Below are 18547 nucleotides of genomic sequence, written 5' to 3'. Positions count from 1 at the left end.
TCGTGAGCCTTGCTTCTTGCTAACCATTTGTAAGCAACTTAGCGTTAATGTAAAGGCCTTATTCAGCCTCAACATGAACAGAATATAATAGAAGCTCATTTCATAAATAGCAAACTGTAAATATTCATTAGCTAATAGTGTAAAAGTATTGTTTAAAAGCCTTTGTGAATTTAAAGTATTGGGGGGAAAATCACAAATCCATTTTCACTTGGAGTTTGCTGTATCTGTGGTTACCAAGGCTGAATCCATTGTGGTACTTAAAAAAAAAAAAATTTAAAACAATAACTCCTGCATCTTCCTCCTCAGAGATTCTAAATTGATAGATTGAGGTGTGACACAGTCATCTGTATTTTAAAGAACTGTCATTGGTGATTATTCTTGCAAAGCCAGGGTTGAGAACTCTTACTCTGTATTCTTCTTAAAGGATGGACAATTTAACTGTGAAATCTGAAATCTTCAGAAGCATTTTTAATGACATATCCAACTGTACTTCAGTATCATTTTGCTTTAAAATCCCCTCCTTCTTCACATCTTCATCTACTTGATTTAAAATATGAATTCATAAGTTTTCTATCAAAATTATCTCCAAAAAACTTATGTAAATGAAAATAATAATTTGACCAACAATGTCAAAAAAGATTTACAGGTGGCTTGTCTAATTCTGCCTTATACAATAATATTTATTTAGTAAAATATCTAAGTATGCAAGGCATTCAATTATAATCTTATGATAATCAACATACTCTAACATACATTGGTAGTAATAAAATAATATACCTTATCATGAATTGAAAAGATATTATCTGAAATATTATTTCCAAGTGCAAACTTAAAACTAACATTATGACGATTGAACCTCATAAAAATTCTTTATATGAATTTTAATAAATTGTCTTCTTTGAGTTAATATTCTAAGACAGTTGTGTTCATGGGAATCCACAAGCAACTGAATGAGTACCTTTTTAAAATATCATGAATCCCCAAAGTGATACAATTAAATTTTCCTTATTCACTCACAGTTTGGTGGGATTGTTTTTTTTAATATTTATTTATTTATTTGGCTGCGCTGGGTCTTAGTTGCAGCATGCAGGCTCTTAGTTGCGGCATATGGGATCTAGTTCCCTGACCAGGGATCGAACCCGGGCCCCCTGAATTGAGACCTCAGAGTCTTAACCACTAGACCACCAGAGAAGTCCCTAGTGGGATTATTGGTTCACCTAGGCCTTGCAATTATTCCCCAGCCCACGGGGTGTAATTCACAGGTCTAAGATTATTAGAACTGAAGAACCCTGAGCACTGAAGAAACCTGTAAGGGACAACCTGGGCTGAAGGTCCCAGAGCATTCAAGGATCTTCCACAAACATCAGCATTAAAATGCAATTACACCAACAGGTCTGCAGAAAAATCAGCGCACACTCTAAAAGAATGCTAGAGGATCTGTTTCCCTCTTTATTTATACCAAAAAAAAAAAAAGATTCCAATCATACCTCAAGAATAGGACTCCAATCAAGGACAGAAGAACTCATGAAAACCATCCCATTTCTTGAGACAGTAGCAGGCGAAGCATTGTCAATGTCATGAGGTTCGAAAACAATCTTGCAGTTTGGAGCCATGGGAATCCGATCACCATTGGCAAGGGTTAGAGTTTTGTTATCATCCAAAACGGAATTCAGATTTTCAATCCAGATGGCATCTACTGGCCCATCAAGAACTATCCAGATATGCTCCCCTAGAACATCCCACCAAGGTCAGGGAGAAAAGCATACACACACATATATGCATATATACGTAACTACTATGCTTGAGGAAGTACTATAATTTGATGTAATTTTCATTAATTTTTAAATAAAGCTTTGATCTAAATGATTTTCGTATTTTGTCACATAGGACTCTGTTCTTTATATAGCAGTTGTTTAAAGCCCATAATCAAGAAAGTCATTAGTTCATTGAACAGATATTCCTTGAGTACCTTCTCTGTATCAGCACAGTTCAAGGGATATTGTGATAAAAAAAGATAACGTCCTGCCTTCACAGAGGTGACTTTCTAAGGGGTAGACATGACAATCAAACCAATATGCAAAGAACTATATAAGAAAAATTCAGCAGGATAAGAGGGTGAGGCATTTTAGATAAGGTGGTCAATGAAGTATTTCTGGAGGAGAATGAAGTGATGTAAAGATCTAGAGCTAGAATTTTTCAGGCAGTGGAAACAGTAGTTGCAAAGGTCCTGAAGTGGGTACAAGCTTAGGGTGATCATGTTCCAGGAACAGCAGGAAGTCGAACTGGTTAGAAAGAAGGAGGGAAGGGGGAAAGGGATGTGAGTGATGTAAGAAAGGTGGAGCCACGGAATCCATTCTGGTCTGCACACGTTCAGTCTGAGATGTCCAACAGACAGCCCATAGAGCTGCTGAGTTGGGAATTCAAGGGCTAGAGATTAAAATGTAGAAGCCATCAGCTTAGAGATGGCCTTGAGAACCATGGCCTGGGTAAGTTTCTTCTGGATCATAAGGATAGATAGAGACAAGAGGTCTGAGGACACAAGCACTTCAATGTTTAGCCTTCTGGTAGGGTCTCCTCCACTGCTTCCTCCCTCTGGCTGAGCTCTCAGTGAAACAGAAGTAGGAGGCGAGTCAGCCAGTAAGGTATCCCTGAAGTCAAGTGGTGGAAGAGTTTCAAGAATAAGAGTGATTGGGCTTCCCTGTTGGAGCAGTGGTTAATAGTCTACCTGCCAATGCAGGGGACACGGGTTCGTGCCCCGGTCCGAGAAGATACTACATGCCACGGAGTGGCTGGGCCCGTGAGCCATGGCTGCTGAGCCTACGCGTCCAGAGCCTGTGCTCTGCAACGGGAGAGGCCACAACAGTGAGAGGCCCGTGAGTGATTAACTGTGCCAGATGCTACTGAGAGCAGGGTGATACTGAGAATCAATAGAATGTCCAACAGAAACGCCCTTGTAAATTTAGGCATTCAGTTTAATAGTTACTCTTAATTTCTTAACCACTAGTTACTCTTACTTACCAACACCATGACCAAGTTTGTAGTTCAAATTTTTATCTCTAATTTAACAACTGTGGAATATTCTAAGTCAAATCAAATGCTATGAAATTCCTAATCGTGCTCATTCAACTAGCAGTTTAAGTAAAATGTAGATCTGATCACCAGAGTCCCTGTGAAAGAAAAAGTATATGTTGCCTTTCTAAAAAGGACTTAAGAAAAAAACCTCTCTAAGCACCTATTCTTTAAGGTAACATTTGGTTACTGGATCTGTGTTTACACAGGATTACTAGAACAAATCAGACACAAAATTTTATATTATTCCCGTAAAACAACAGCAACTTCTAATATGAGCACACTTTAGAAATGAAGCGTTTTCTTTTCTCTTTTAACAATTGGTGTTGGGTTGATCAGCCACATTCTCTCAAAGAGAACGTCAGTGGTGTCACTTTAAACGTTTTTCAACAGCACACTGTTGCCCAAAGTGTGGACTCATGAAGTAAGCCCAAATGTCTTGTCCTCCTCCTATATTCTTATTTGTCCCTGCAATTGCTTGCACTGTGCTTTTCTCTTACTCATTCAGGAGTGAGAGGAGAATTGATATTACCTCTTCCATCTGAGCTTATTTTCTGGGACCACTGGGCTCAAGTCCCTAAGTAAGAGAATATTCAGAGTGAACCACTAGCCCTTAAGGAGTGTGTTTAAACAAAAAAACAAACACCCGTGTACACCTAAATGAGAATAATTTGTTAGACTTCATTTTTTGATATACACAATTTTCTTTCCAAAGAAGCCCATTTCCTCCTGTGATTTTATAGGAGAATCGGTTTTCTAAAAATAGGCCATACTTAAACAAGAGTACCATTTTTTTATTCTTCAGTGAAAACAGTGATGATGAAATCACTTGAATACAGTACTATCAATGTTCCTTAACAGCTTTTTCTAACTATTTTATCCTAAGTTTTCACAGGAATATAGAAATATTTTTTTTCAAAAGGAAAATAATTCCCTTTGTAACCAAAAAAAGGGGGGGTATTTTAAATACACTAATCAGTCATTTCAGTATTTCAACATTCACAAATATCATACTGATTTATGAGTTCTTGGTCTAGGATAAGATATAATACGGAGACTACAGTTGTTCTACTCATTTTAAATAACCACAAAGGTTGTTATTTAGAAGTACATGTCAAAAATTATACTTGTAATTCATCTTCTACCTTTCTTAGCCCTCAATGTTTTCCTCCAAAGAGTAGAAAATATCCCATCGGTCCAGTCATTCGTTGCCACGTCAAGCCGACCAAACATCTGTGGAGCTGTAATCGCTTTGGGATTCATCCTCATTTCCCGGTGTGGTTTTCCACAATCTATACCAAGTAAGTACAAATTTTAAACAACTCCCATGTAGAATGAACCATCATTAGGCAACATTGCACCAATGTGCAGTGTACTGTCAGCAGGTGTTCAAAACATGAAAAAATGCAAAATTACATTGAAAATACATGTCTTACTGCATTCCAAGTTATCATAATTACCCTCATTATATTTTATTGACTAAAGCACTTTTTATCTTCTGGAAAAGAAAACTGCATGTTACATAAGGGGGAAAATGCTACCATGCTGGAAGTGATGAAGGAATTAATGTAGGATGGAAGTTCTTCAAATTTCACAGCTCAAAACTCTTTTGGTTTATGGTGTATTAGATTAACTCTTATGTCTGAAATGTGACTTAAAGATACCTGATTCTCTCCATTGACAGCTTTGATTTGCTGAGATATGGTCTTGCTCATTTGGAAAAAAAAATCAGCTAAACTAATGTTACAAAAATCAAGGATTTTTCTTCTGTGGTCAGCTTCAGGAAAGGTATTCAAATCTTTCAAACCCTAAAACTATTCTTAAATAAGATGGATTCTGTACATAGGGGACGGTAGTTACTAAGTAAAAAATTGAAGAATAAGATTTAAAGTATATTATATGTGGAATCTAAAAAAAAAATGGTGCAAAAGAACTTATTTACAGAACAGAGATAGACTCACAGACATAGAAAACAAACTTATGGCTATCAAATGGGAAAGGGTGGGGAAGGATAAGTTAAGAGTTTGGGATTAAAATATATACACTACTATATGTAAAATAGATAATCAGCAAGGACCTACAGTATAGCACAGGGAACTCTGCTCAATATTCTGTAAGAACCTAAATGGGAAAAGAACTTGAAAAAGAATAGATACATGTATATGTATTAACTGAATCACTTTGCTGTACACCTGAAACTAATACAATATAGTAAATCAACTGTATTTCAATTTAAAAAGTTTAAAGATTTAAAGTATAAAATCATAAAAATAGAGGCTAAAATATTACATACTGTGTGAAAGATTGACAAACACAGGCACACATACATAGATATGTACACTGGAAAAGGTGTTACATTAAAACCTATCTAGAAAATTAGAGAATAGCTCTCTTTTTCCAAAATCACAAAAAGAATCAGGGTAATTATTTACAATTTTTTACAGTGCTGAAAAACTCAACTTAGTCACAGTTCAGCTTTTTCAATACATGATATCCGTACGACTGGCAACATTTTTTTAAAAATCTAATCACACTTTACAAAAGGCCAACAACCTCTTCAAACGTATCATAGGTAAAAACTGGACTTGGTCCAGAAGAAACTATCAAAAATTATTTCATTATGGTTGTAGGTAGAATTATATCATTTTCATTTAAAATACGATACCATAACATTTTTATAAGAGCACTCTAAGGAAAAAAAAAAAAAGGTTGACTTTTTAAATGTTGGTTAAACTAATTCCTCTTAATTCTTCTCCTAGGCATTTCTTGACTGTCCTGATCACTCCACCTTCATGGACTCTGCCCCAGAGTAAGCACTCTTCTCTTGCTGTCACCTTCTTAGGGCCTCGTTATGGAAGTTCCCAGACAGCCCCTCCTGTCCCAGTCTATTCTCTACGCGGCCACCGGACGGTCTTCTACACACAGGGCTAATCACACCACTCCCCAGCTCTATGGCTTCCCATCACCCACAGGATAAAATCTCGGTATTTATTATGACTTACAAAGCTTCTCATGCCATGCCCTCTGCACTAATTTGAATTCCCCCCTGGAAGCAAAGCCTGAGACAAAGACATGGGAACTGAGAGTTTGGATTCAGGGGAAAGAGAGAGTGAGACAGGAAAGGAGAGAGAGCCAGTAAAGGGCTCATTGGTGAGCTGGTCCCAGTTGGAGTGTCCCTCTAAAAGACAGGAGATGGGACATTTCCCTTCCACTCTTTCCCTCATTGGTTAAGGGTATGGCTGCCTCAGGAGCATTAATTCTCACCCAACCCCTTCTTCCAGGCTGAGCCAGTTCTCTAGCTTCAAGGGAAGTCATAAGGCTGAAAAACCGGGAGACACCGCTGGCATTTGGGGGAGAAACTCTCCAACAGCTGCATCTGTAGCAGGGGAGGACCAAAGGGATGCGGCCCTGGGCACCAATAGCATCTGCTATACCTCCTCGTCTCCCCCACTCCCACAAATTAGATTTCATCCGTGCCAGAGGGCTTCTCCAGGCATATCAAGCTCTCGCCAGCCCCTCCTACCTGCTCAGCCTCTTCTGCTAAGAAGAGGCATTCTGCTAAGAATGCCTTTTATCCATCTGCTACTCAACCCGCAAACCTCAGATGAAGTAGCACCTGCTCTGTAAGCCTTTCTAGAATTCCTTAGAAAGGTTTCTGATCTCCTTTGCCTCTGCTCACCTCATAATTGTCCAAATCTTCCTTATGTCCAGTCTTCCATGCTGAGTTACAATTACCTGTGTCACTACACTACACTGTAAACTCCTTAAAGACGTGGCCATTTTTTTTCCACGCCTGCTTTCCCACTTCTAGTACAGAACTTCAAAGTACATAACATCAAAGATATTTGAAGAACAAACACATGATGAATAAGGGGACAAATAACATACATGGGTCCTGCAGAAGTTCAACCCAATTACTTTCTCAATCTTTTGGATAATCGAAGTTTTCAGTAAAAAACAATGTCATTTAATATAACAAATGTTTACCCTACATACTAAAACCAAGAACAGGTTAATAAACAGCAAATAGTCTAATAATTTATTCATCTTTGCAAAGAACTTCTCCAAAACCAGTGATGCCATATTGATTACATCATTTAGACATATTATATACAATGTATCTCTATTGTTTAATATTTAGTACTCATTTTGTTCAAGTCATTGTACCCAGTGCATTTGTAGTTTATCGTTAACGGAAGGCAGCTTTATAACAACAACAAAAGTATCTTTAAGCATAATTTGAGAAGGAGAATACAGCATTTTAATGCTATGTAAAAATCCCAAAGCAGAACCTTAATAGTACACATGAAAACCATGTGGTAAATTTTGCAGGTGTGACCTCTCAGTTCTGGTGGAGTTAGGTGCTAGCTTAGAGCATAAGCCTGTCTCAGTGTGAAGACCCCCTGGTAGAGTCCTGAGGTACAGAATTCACTTCATCTCATAGCTGAGGAAATTGAGACTAAATCTAATGTATGCAGGACCCTAGAATAAATACAGACCATAGTCACCAACCAGTATTGATGCATTGGGGTTCCATGAGCTGACTGGAAACCCAGCCAGGCAGATTTTCCTTGTGGGACAATGTATGATGCATTCTAACAGCCAAAGTTCTGTGAAATTTTGGAACTGCCATGGCTACGGGCTGCGAATACTTTCAAGAAGGAAGTCGTCAACGTCTAATCAGAACCAGAGAATACAAGAATAATCATGAAAAAGGCAATGCCCATTATCCTTAGATAACTTTAGGTTAGGGACTTAGATGTAAAACTTAGGAACATCTGGAAATTAAATACATTTATTTCAATTCACAAGAAAAATATCTGATTCTGGGTGGGAAATTAGTTTATAATTAGGGTGATTTTTCAATACATAGAATTTAAGAGTTGGGATTAGAATTATAATTATATTTATTGAGAGGCATCATCTTGTGTTAAGTCATAAGTGGCAAGTGGTATGGTTTACTGGGAAAATTCTGGGTTTTTCATTAATGGGACCTGACCTTAATTTTGAGTCTCATCATTTACCATCTTTTTGACACTGAGTATTTCTGAAGTTAAATTTTGACTTTTTTGTACAAAATGGGGATAATAATAGCTACATCTTAAGATCATTTTGAAAACTAAATGGCATAACATATGTAGAACATATAGCACAGTCCATAAAATCACTTTAAAAAAATGTTTTTCCTGAAGCATTATTCAGAAAAGCCCAGATATGGAAACAACCTATGTGTCTACCAATGGATGAATGAATAAAGAAGATGTGGTATACATACACAATGGAATGTTATTCATCCATGAAAAATAAGGACATCCTGCCATTTGTGAAAACATGGAGGGAACTTGAGGGCATTATGCTAAGTGAAATAAGTCAGACAGAGAAAGACAAATACTGTAAGATATCACTTATATGTGGAATCTAAAAATGTCAAACTCAGAAAAACAGATTGTAGAATGGTGGTCAGCAGGGATTGGAGGTGAGGGAAATGGGGAGATCTTGGAAAAGGGTACAAACTTCCAGTTATAAGATTAACAAATTTGGGGATCTTATGTACAGCATGGTGATTATAGCTAATAATACTGTATCATATACTTGAATATTTCTACAAAGGTATATCTTAAATGCTCTCATCACAAAAAAGAAATGGTTATTATGTGATACGATGGTGGTGGTAGCTAATGCTATGGTGATAATAATTTTGCAACATATAAATGTATCAAATCAACACACTGTACACCTTAAACTTGCACATGTTATGTGTCCAAATTATATTTGTATACCATAAAGCTGGAAAAAAATGTTTTTCTCCTCTGGTCCATAAATGTACTGTGTTATCTCTAAAATTTACCCAATAGTCAAAAAAGTAGCATCCCCTCCTATAAAAATATGCTAACATACATCTACATTTGTGTCCCTCTTGGGACATTCACATGTGTCACAACAGTTTAAATGTGTCTCCAGATTGACTGCCCCCTTACCTGCCATGGCGTTCATCAAGGTGTGGATGCAGGTGGTTTTCCCTGCTCCACTAGGCCCCAGGGTCATCATTCCATGCCGCACTCTCTGTGTTTCAAACAACTGGATGACTTTCAGTTTCCAAGGAGGATGGTTGATTAAACCAGCTTCTTCAACCTGAAAACATAACAAACCGCCCACACTGGGCCACATGAACAGATATCTGGACTTATCATTGTGCTCAAAATAAGTATAGACATGGAGTGAGGTTAGAGAAATGGGGAATTATTGTTAATGCATATGAAGTTTCAGTTGGGAAAGATGAAAAAAGTTCTGAAGACAGACAGTGGTGAGGTTTGCACAATACTATGAATATACTTAATGCCACTGAACAGTACACTTAAAAAATAGTTAAAATGGTGCATTTTATGTCATGTGTTTTACCACAATGAAATATATATACTTTTGGCTGCACCTCAGGGCTTGTGGGATCTTAGTGTCCCAACCAGGGATGGAACCCGGGTCCACGGCAGTGAAAGCCCGAGTCTTAACCACTGGACTGCCAGGGAATTCCCAATAAAAAATATATTGCAGGGGCTTCCCTGGTGGCACAGTGGTTGAGAGTCCGCCTGCCGATGCAGGGCACGCGGGTTTGTGTCCCGGTCTGGGAGGATCCCACGTGCCGCGGAGCAGCTGGGCCCGTGAGCCATGGCCGCTGGGCCTGCACATCCGGAGCCTGTGCTCCGCAACGGGAGAGGCCACAACAGTGAGAGGCCCGCATACCACACACACACAAAATATATATATATTGCATAAAAAATATATATACATAGGCAAAAGCAGGCTGAACATAATCAAAATGATATCCCAGGCAAACAAGAAACACCTACAGTTGACTTTGGGAATTAAATACACTTATATTAACATTTTATTGAATGTATGTATTAGGAGCAACTTAAGAATAAAGGCTCAAATATCAAAATGTGTTTTAAATGTTTAATTTAAAAGATGATATTCAATTTAAAAGATAATTTCAAGCATATCAAGTTGACTGATATTCCATATCAATGTCAAGCCATCTTTATAAATCTTCTGGATAGTTTTTATCTATCAAACACGTGTATGGAAGCTACACTGCCAAACGCTATTCTAAGTTTAATCTTCTATGAGATTAGTACTATTGGTGTCTTCATTTTATAGGTAAGGAAACTGGGGCACAAAGAGACTAAGCAATTTATCCAAGATTATTAGTTGTTAAGTTATAGAGTAGGGATTGGAACCCAAGAAATTCAGCCCTATGGTCCATGCTCTTAACCATCATGCTATGCTTCAATTCACTATAAATGATGCTGTTATTTTTACTTAAATAATTTTGGATAATAATCATGTATCATTTTATGCTATGTATTTTCTCTTCAGATTTTTCATATGCTATAAATTACTAATGTAAGTCACTTTATAGATTAGTTTATACTTAGCTTTTTAGGCAATGATACAATTAATTTGGCCATATGATGAAGAAGCCATTTGCAAAATGAATAATCACTTTTACCTGATTAGGAAATTAAGATCTTTATATACTGATATTTAAAGGGGAAATGGCCATAAAATACTACCCTATTGATTTTTATTCATTTTTTTATTCTTCTTCAAAGAATTGAAATGCATTTTATAAATATAAGCTAATCACCATTTCTATAAAAAAAATTTTTTTAAAAACTCTTTTTCATAGGAAAGGAAGTTGAGGCACAAGGTTTTCATGATTCATTTCCATTCCTAGGAAGACTATAAAAAGTTAAAGCTGCACCAAGTATCATGGGAAATCCAGACACCTAATGATACACTTAACATGATGGATCCCCCCAGAGCCCAAGGAAGAAATCCCAAGTGATCTTGGGCCTGGGGAAAAAGAATGACAGCTAAGAAGCCATATGAGATCACTGCAAATGACACTCAGTAGCTACAGTCCTGAGACCAAAGCAATGTGGTAAACACCAGGGCCACAGAGAGAAACAAATCCAGCATGGGCAATGCAGCCAGCCAAGCTCCACCGGCCCCTGCTGACCCATCACATTTCATTGGGAATCTGGTGTGGAATGGTCTCCATGAATAATGGGGCCACTAGGTCTTCCCTGGTGGCGCAGTGGTTGAGAGTCCGCCTGCCGATGCAGGGGACACAGGTTCGTGCCCCGGTCCAGGAAGATCCCACATGCCGCGGAGCGCCTGGGCCCATGAGCCATGGCCGCTGAGCCTGCGCGTCCGGAGCCTGTGCTCCACAACGGGAGAGGCCACAACAGTGAGAGGCCCACGTACTGCAAAATAATAATAATAATAATGGGGCCACTAGCACACGGGTAACTGGACCTGTAGCTGAGTGATGGTAGGAGACCCCCTGGGAGGAAAAGCTCTATCAATGGTGAGCAACGGCTTCTCTTAAAACTGTAGTCACAGCCTCAGTGTTGTTCTCGAAACCTGTAGATTTAGGCCACAACAGCTCCACTTGATTCCCATGAAGTTCAGATGAAAGGGACACTACACTTGATGTCCTGCAAAATATATTACCTGTCTACTAATTGCCATTTCCAGTTCAGGGTAATCGGCCTTGTCCAGAAGAATATTTGGGAAGAGATCTTCAATCAAACTCAAAAATAAGGGTTCATCCTCATCAATCTCAGAAAGAAAATAAAGGGAAATCAGACCAAATCTTTTGGCATAAACATGGCAATATCAGATAAACTGAAAATGTCCAATACAGCCCAGATTACTTTGTCACAAACAGTAATAAATAAAATATCACCTCCACTGAAGTTGAGAAATATTTTCATCATGTTTACTAAATTAAAAATTAGTTTTTTTAAAAAGGGGTGTGGGGGGAGAAGAGAGAAATAAAAAGGAAGGAAATAGAAGGAAAAAAAATATTGCCTACATGGCAACCTTTCCATAAAACAACCAGATTGGGGAGTTTACTAAATAACCTACAATTTCTCATTTAACTTAAAAATATTTTTTTAAATGAGAATAGTGGCAAATTCATGAATTGGAATTTGGTTCATACTCTTATTTTGAAATAAAAATATATCATTCTGTCATCCTTTACATGGATCCACTGATACTGGACAACTGATTGTTCAGTCTCTACTGTGAAATCAAAGAATGTGAAATTATTACACACTTGTAAAATTCACATACAATTTCCTTCCAAGGTCTACTTTAACGAAGGTAAAACGGATTTTAGCTCTACAGCACAAAAGTTTCAAGGTATTTGGAAATGTAAGATGTGGATTTTTAAAAATCCATTTTAGTTCTATTGAAATAGATGTGTTAGACTAGGGATGAGTCATCACAAAAATTGCTCCTGAAAAAATGTAATTTAAAGTTATGCTCTATGTAATTTAAATTTATGTTATGCTCTATGTATTTATCTGATAATTAAGCATTTTAAATGAGCACTTTAAATAAATATTTCTAATCTCATTTGTGCTTAGTTAAACTGAAATTTAAGTGGGCGGAACATTTCCATCTGTGAATCTTACCAGTTTGGAAAGATTCATATCTCGTAGTACACGCATGACAATTGTGGACTCTGTATCCGTGGGGTTGGCTCTTTTGGCTGCTCCCAGAGTTCGCAGAACAGACAGAATATTACGCAGACCAAAGTCATAATGTACCTGAAGAATATGAGGTACACTGGGCTTATTTTCAATATTAACTTACCCATAGAAACTGTACAAATTTGACAAAGACATAATGAATAAATGCTGATTTTCCTGTAGAAAATTTGTACAGTTAGTGGGGCAATAAATTTTTTTATCAACAGATTCCTTTTTTCAGCAAATGGAGAATACCCAAAAGAATCCTCTCCTGTACCATCATTAATTTAAGCCCTTAGATCAGAACTAATAGATCTTGACAGAGAGAAAGGAATAAATTTCCTCCTGGAGATACATGTCCCCTTGAGCCCTTCTTAACCAATCATCCATAAGAAAATTTCCTCATATCTTGAAAGCTAAAATTCTGAACCAGAATTAAACTGAGATCTCACTCATGAACATCATATAAGTTTAAAAGACAGGGGTATTGAGGAGAAAGAAAAGTAGCTACATTCCAGGATTACCTAGAGGGGGAAACAATAAGGACAAATCAGAAAGTCAGGCCCCCAGCTTTGTTGTCCCCTTGATAGGTATTTATAAAAGCTCAATCATGCCAAATTGCAGCACATATAAAGTGAATAATTAAAAACCAATTATCCAACCACTACAGGAAAGAGTATCCCTGGCAGTTGGTCAAACAATTTAAAATAGAACTACCATATCATACAGCAATCCCACTTCAGGGAACACATTCAAAAGAATTGAAAGCAGAGTCTCAAAAAGATATTTAAACACTCATGTTCATAGCAACACTATTCACAATAGCCAGGAGGTGGAAGCAACCCAAATGCCCATCAACTGATGAACGGCTAAACAAAACATGGCATACATGTAAAACTAAGAATGTTTTTCAACCAGGAAAAGGAAGCAAGTATAATGCTATCACATGCTACACCATGGATGAAACTTGAGAACATTATACTAAGTTAAATAAGCCAGTCACAAAAAGACAAATACTGTATGGTTCCACTTATATGAGCTATCTAAAGTAGCCAAACACATGGAAACAGAAAGTAGAATTGTGGTTACCAGGGAATGGGGGGAAGGGAAGAGTGGAGTTGTTTAATGGGTATAGAGTTTCAGTTTTGCAAGACAAAAAAGTTATGGAGATCTGTTTCACGACAACGTGCATTTACTTAACACTACTGAACTATATGCTTAAAAATGGTTAAGTGATAAATTTAATATTTTTTCATCATAATTCTAAAAACCTATAGGAAAAAAAAACATTATCTGCTAATTGGGGGCAGTATGCATCACTTAATACCAATCGTTTGGAGGATAGAGCACATAAAAATATTCAGACTGAGTTCCTGCCTTCAAGGAGTTTAAATACTAATTGTGGCAATAAAATAAACATATGAACAAGCTTGCATAAAAGTACAATAACAATGACTTGAAAGTACTAGTCAGTGGAATTAATTAAGGAAAACTTATCGGCATTAGACTCTGTTAAATCTGTGGGCATGAAGTGAGATTCATAGAATGCTCACCAAGGGATCAGCATGGGGCCAAGTGTTTTGTACACATGGACTCATTTCATTTCCCTTGTGACCCTGTGTCCTTGTGAACAAGGGCAACAGGAGCAAAGGAGGAGAAATGAAATTAGAGAAGAAGAGGGCAGGAGTCAGTGATGTGGGGGTTTCTCTACCTGCAAGAAACAGCAGGGAAAAGGGAAGAATCAGTGAGTAAAGGCTACAATAATCAGAAGAAACCAAGAATGTTTTGAGTGAGAATGGAATATAGTTGAACTTGTGGGTATAACCTAGATTCAAAGAAGTTTGGATTGAGAGGTTCCTCAAAACCATGAGGACACATGACATATATTATGATGAATGAACAGGTGAGATAAAAAGCAAACATCAATATTCATAATTCTTTGGCTCTTAAGTCAGTTCAGATAGTGTTAACTTCATTTCTATGCCTTAAGTGTTAATTTCTTCAAATGTACTTAGTAAAACTATGCATGTAAAATTGTTTTTGCCATGATACAACTTTCTACTTTGTATATATGAGGTACCTTGTCAACAACCCCAGTCCACAATTTTTTTTTAATTTTTATTTTATATTAGAGTATAGCTGATTTACAATATTGTGTTAGGTGTACAGCAAAGTGATTCAGTTATACATATACATATGTGTATTCTTTTTAAGATTCATTTCCAGTGTAGGTTATTACAGAATATTGAGTACAGTTCCCTGTGCTATATAGTAGGTCTTTGATGTATACCTATTTTATATATAGTAGTGTGTATATGTTAATCCCAAACTCCTAATTTACCCCTTTCCCTGCCTTCCCCTTTGGTAACCATAGGTTTGTTTTCTATATCTGTGAGTCTATTTCTGTTTTGTAAATAAGTTCCTTTGTATCATTTTTTTAGATTCCACATGTAATTGATATCATATGATATTTGTCTTTCTCTGCCTGACTTCACTTAGTATGATTATCTCTAGGTCCATCCATGTTGCTGCAAATGGCATTATCTCATTCTTTTTTATGGCTGAGTAATATTCCATTGTATATATGTACCGCATCTTCTTTATCCACTCATCTTTCGATGGACATTTAGGTTGCTTCCATGTCTTGGCTATTGTAAGCAGTGCTGCAATGAACATTGCGGTGCATGTGTCTTTTCGAATTACAGTTTTGTCTGGATATATGCCCAGGAGAGGGATTGCTGTGTCATATGATAGTTCTATTTGTAGTTTTCTGAGGAAACTCCATATTGTTTTCCACAGTGGCTGCACCAACTTACATTCCCCCCAACAGTGTAGAAGGATTCCCTTTTCTCCACACCCTCTCCAGCACTGAATAAAAAATTTAAATATGCCTAAGTACATAGAGACCTTCAGAATGTCACACCTGCTTAGAAAGCTGCTCCTCACACAGCTTGTAGAGCGTGAAAAACTTCCTGGCCAAAACAACGTTGTCAATGAAGCCACAACTAGCCAACTTCACCCTGATGATAATCTGTCGGTCAGGCACCATCATGGCCATGGAGCGGAAGTTAATCTTCAAGTTTTCAGGGAGTTCCTGCCGCCCAGCATAGCCAGGATTCTATACAGAAAATAAAACCCAAGGATGAATGATACGGTCATGGGGTAACAAGTGCAACACATCAGCATGATATTAAAAGATTCATTATGCACACACAACAAATCTGGACTGACAACCAGAAAATTCATTTACATATCTCACTCTCCTTTTAACTGGAGAGACTAAGTCATGAGTTATTAATATGAGCTCTGTTTAACACCAAAGGTTTCTAAACAGGAGTGAAAATTACAATCCCAATTTCCATTCATGGAAAATAAGTGACATATGAACAGGGACATGTGTGAAAACTGTGATAAGAAGGCTGAAGTTCAGTAGCTCTTCTTGTGCTTCCTTACCATAGTTAGAAAAAGCCCAAATTCAGGGTTCATAGTCACATTATCTCCATCAGTAAAAATAAAAGATTTTTTATGCTCCTTTTTACATGTCAGAATAATGGAAATCTGCTGGGCTGCAACGGAGAGAACTGGTAGGTCGATACGATTAAATTCATCAAAACAACCCCAGGATCCAGACTGAGCCAGTCCTTAGAATGGAAATTAAATAGAAAATCCAATTAGTACATAATTTTGGAAAGTCAAAGAAAAAGAGCATTATGCAACTGCCAGGTCAAGCCACAGATAAGTTTGCTCAAACATAAAGTTGAACAAAGAGATCATACATTAAATGCCTCCAAAATAACCCACAATGTGACCCTTTATCTGTAAACATCCAACCTGCAGGGATAAAGGAACATTACAAAGGCAAGTGATATTGACATTTGACCCACACAACACTGGTAAGATTCAGGTTTCCCAAAAAGTTTTACAAAGTTGGAAAATGACACTAAGATGTAGCCAATTGTTGAAAAATAAATCTTAACAAGATAGTCCGCCTTGGCTTAAATTTCTCATGAAATAAAAATATATAACCCTCACCTTTAAAAATCCGTCCAAGTCCTCGGAAATCCATCTGGTCCGAACAATTGAAAACCACGACGTATTTCCCAAGACATCGTCCCATATCTTTGGTCGTTTCTGTTTTTCCTGTTCCTGCTGGTCCAGTGGGGGCTCCCCCCATGCTCATTCCCAGAGCTTGAGCCAACGTGATATAACACCTGGAGGGGTAGAGAAATCACTAGAAACACACAACTGACAACTGGAAGATACTTCTGAGACATCGCAGTGACGTGATACAGGCACAAAATTGAAAAAAGGAAGATCCTCACCATTATCCCTATATAACCTTTCCAAAACTGCATCCTAAAATACACTTATCCTTACGGATATTGACATGTGTTGAGGAAAAAGGAAGGAGGGAGTGGTCTATGGTCAAATACGTTTGAAAACTCTTAAAAAGGTTCAACAGGATTTTTTATGATAATGTATATTCACAATCTTCAATTATGAAAAAGAGTACATAGCATTTCCAAAACATTTTTGGCAACTTTTTCACAGAAATCTACCAACATCTAAAGAAGAGTATTCTAGGAAACAGACTGGGGGCCATTATGTAGATTAATCCCCTTTTGAATCTAAGAGTCGATGATTTGATGAACTTGGAAACCCATGATCACATGAGATTGAAATCACACATTGCTAAATAATCACACCTTAAATCTATTTCTGGGAACATCTACTAAACCTACAAATACCTTCTACTGTATCTTACAGTATGATATTAACAAATAAAAGATTCTGGTCAGAGAATACAAGAATGCCTGTGAAGGAAAACAACCGATAACTTGCTGATGAATTGCTCAATTTCCCAGCATCACCCAGTGCCGTAAAAGGAGGTAATCTATAATGTAATGCAGTTTAGGGCTTTCTTACGGCTAAACTCTAAAGCATTCACCTGGACTTGAAAAAATTTTTGAAGAAAATAAAGTGATTATCCAGCATGAAGTGTGGGAATGAGAAGTGAGCACACCCATCCGGAGGCGCCCAGGTTCTCTATTTTATTGGGTTTGGGTTCCCCAAAAGGCAGGTAAATGACTCAGCCACGAATGCAAAAAATGAGCCTGGATTCAAGGAAGAAAATGCGGGTGTAAAACCAGAAGGATGCCTGATCTCACTTTGATTCTGCCTTTTAACCCAAGGTCTTATCTTTCCTCTTGAACTCTTGTTATCCCTTGCACAGCAGTCTCTGTAAGAACAGCTAACATGGCATAATGGCTCCACCTACACTATGGTACTTAAACCCCACTGAACCCTGCAGGGAAGCCACTTATTTTCACCATTTTACAGATGAGGCGAGAGGCTCACAGAGATGGAATAATTTTTCTCAGGGTCATGGTGGAGGGAGCAGAGATTTCAGCCAGTCTGTGTGGCCACAAGCTCTCACGCTGCCCAGCTCTAGGACACGTCCACACTCTCACGGGAAGGAATAAATCTCCAGGAACTCTGGCCACCCAGTTGCTCTGTCTTGCAAATCCTCCTTATCATGGGATCATTTGGGTTTACATTTAAACTGAAGAAGTAGCAAGTTGTTAAGTTGCCGGAAAGGAATCATGCTGTTTACATGAAAAAAGGGCAGCCATGCCCGGTGATTTATCCCTCACTTTCTCCAATAGGTGGGACTTCAGTCCAACTGATACCAAGCAGGACCCTGTGGGGCTCCTGGGCACAAAAGCCATTCTGTGTCCCCTATTTCTTGATTACAGGAAACAGGCTTCATTCAGCCTCCAAGACCTTCCCTGAGTTCCAAGGAGCAAGTTCAAACAGTTGCTAATTAGGGAAGAGGGGGGATGTGAGACAAGGAAGGAGCAGTCAAAAGAAACAATAGCGCAGCCTTGGGGCAGGGTCCTGGTTCCCCACCACAGGATATTCATAACTATATC

The 18547-nt window shown here is 37.9% G+C and overlaps 1 protein-coding gene across 1 annotated transcript in view; it reads right to left on the bottom strand.

Moving 5' to 3' along the window:
- The window catches only part of DNAH5 (dynein axonemal heavy chain 5), a 267797-nt gene that overhangs the window by 115542 nt on the left and 133708 nt on the right, over nt 1-18547 (bottom strand). Inside the window, exons 36-43 of the mRNA XM_082621280.1 lie at nt 16647-16825; nt 16068-16255; nt 15538-15732; nt 12558-12692; nt 11587-11694; nt 9048-9201; nt 4215-4361; nt 1488-1729 (exon numbers count right to left, since the gene is read on the bottom strand). Of these exons, the coding sequence (XP_082477406.1) occupies nt 1488-1729; nt 4215-4361; nt 9048-9201; nt 11587-11694; nt 12558-12692; nt 15538-15732; nt 16068-16255; nt 16647-16825 (1348 nt within the window). The remainder of the gene's footprint in view (nt 1-1487; nt 1730-4214; nt 4362-9047; nt 9202-11586; nt 11695-12557; nt 12693-15537; nt 15733-16067; nt 16256-16646; nt 16826-18547) is intronic.

The sequence above is a fragment of the Mesoplodon mirus genome (assembly GCF_964341445.2).
Source record: "Mesoplodon mirus genome assembly, chromosome: 5".
Classification (NCBI taxonomy): domain Eukaryota; kingdom Metazoa; phylum Chordata; class Mammalia; order Artiodactyla; family Ziphiidae; genus Mesoplodon; species Mesoplodon mirus.
The sequence above is the reverse complement of the archived record's forward strand: the minus strand, read 5'-3'. Positions and strand labels throughout refer to the sequence as shown.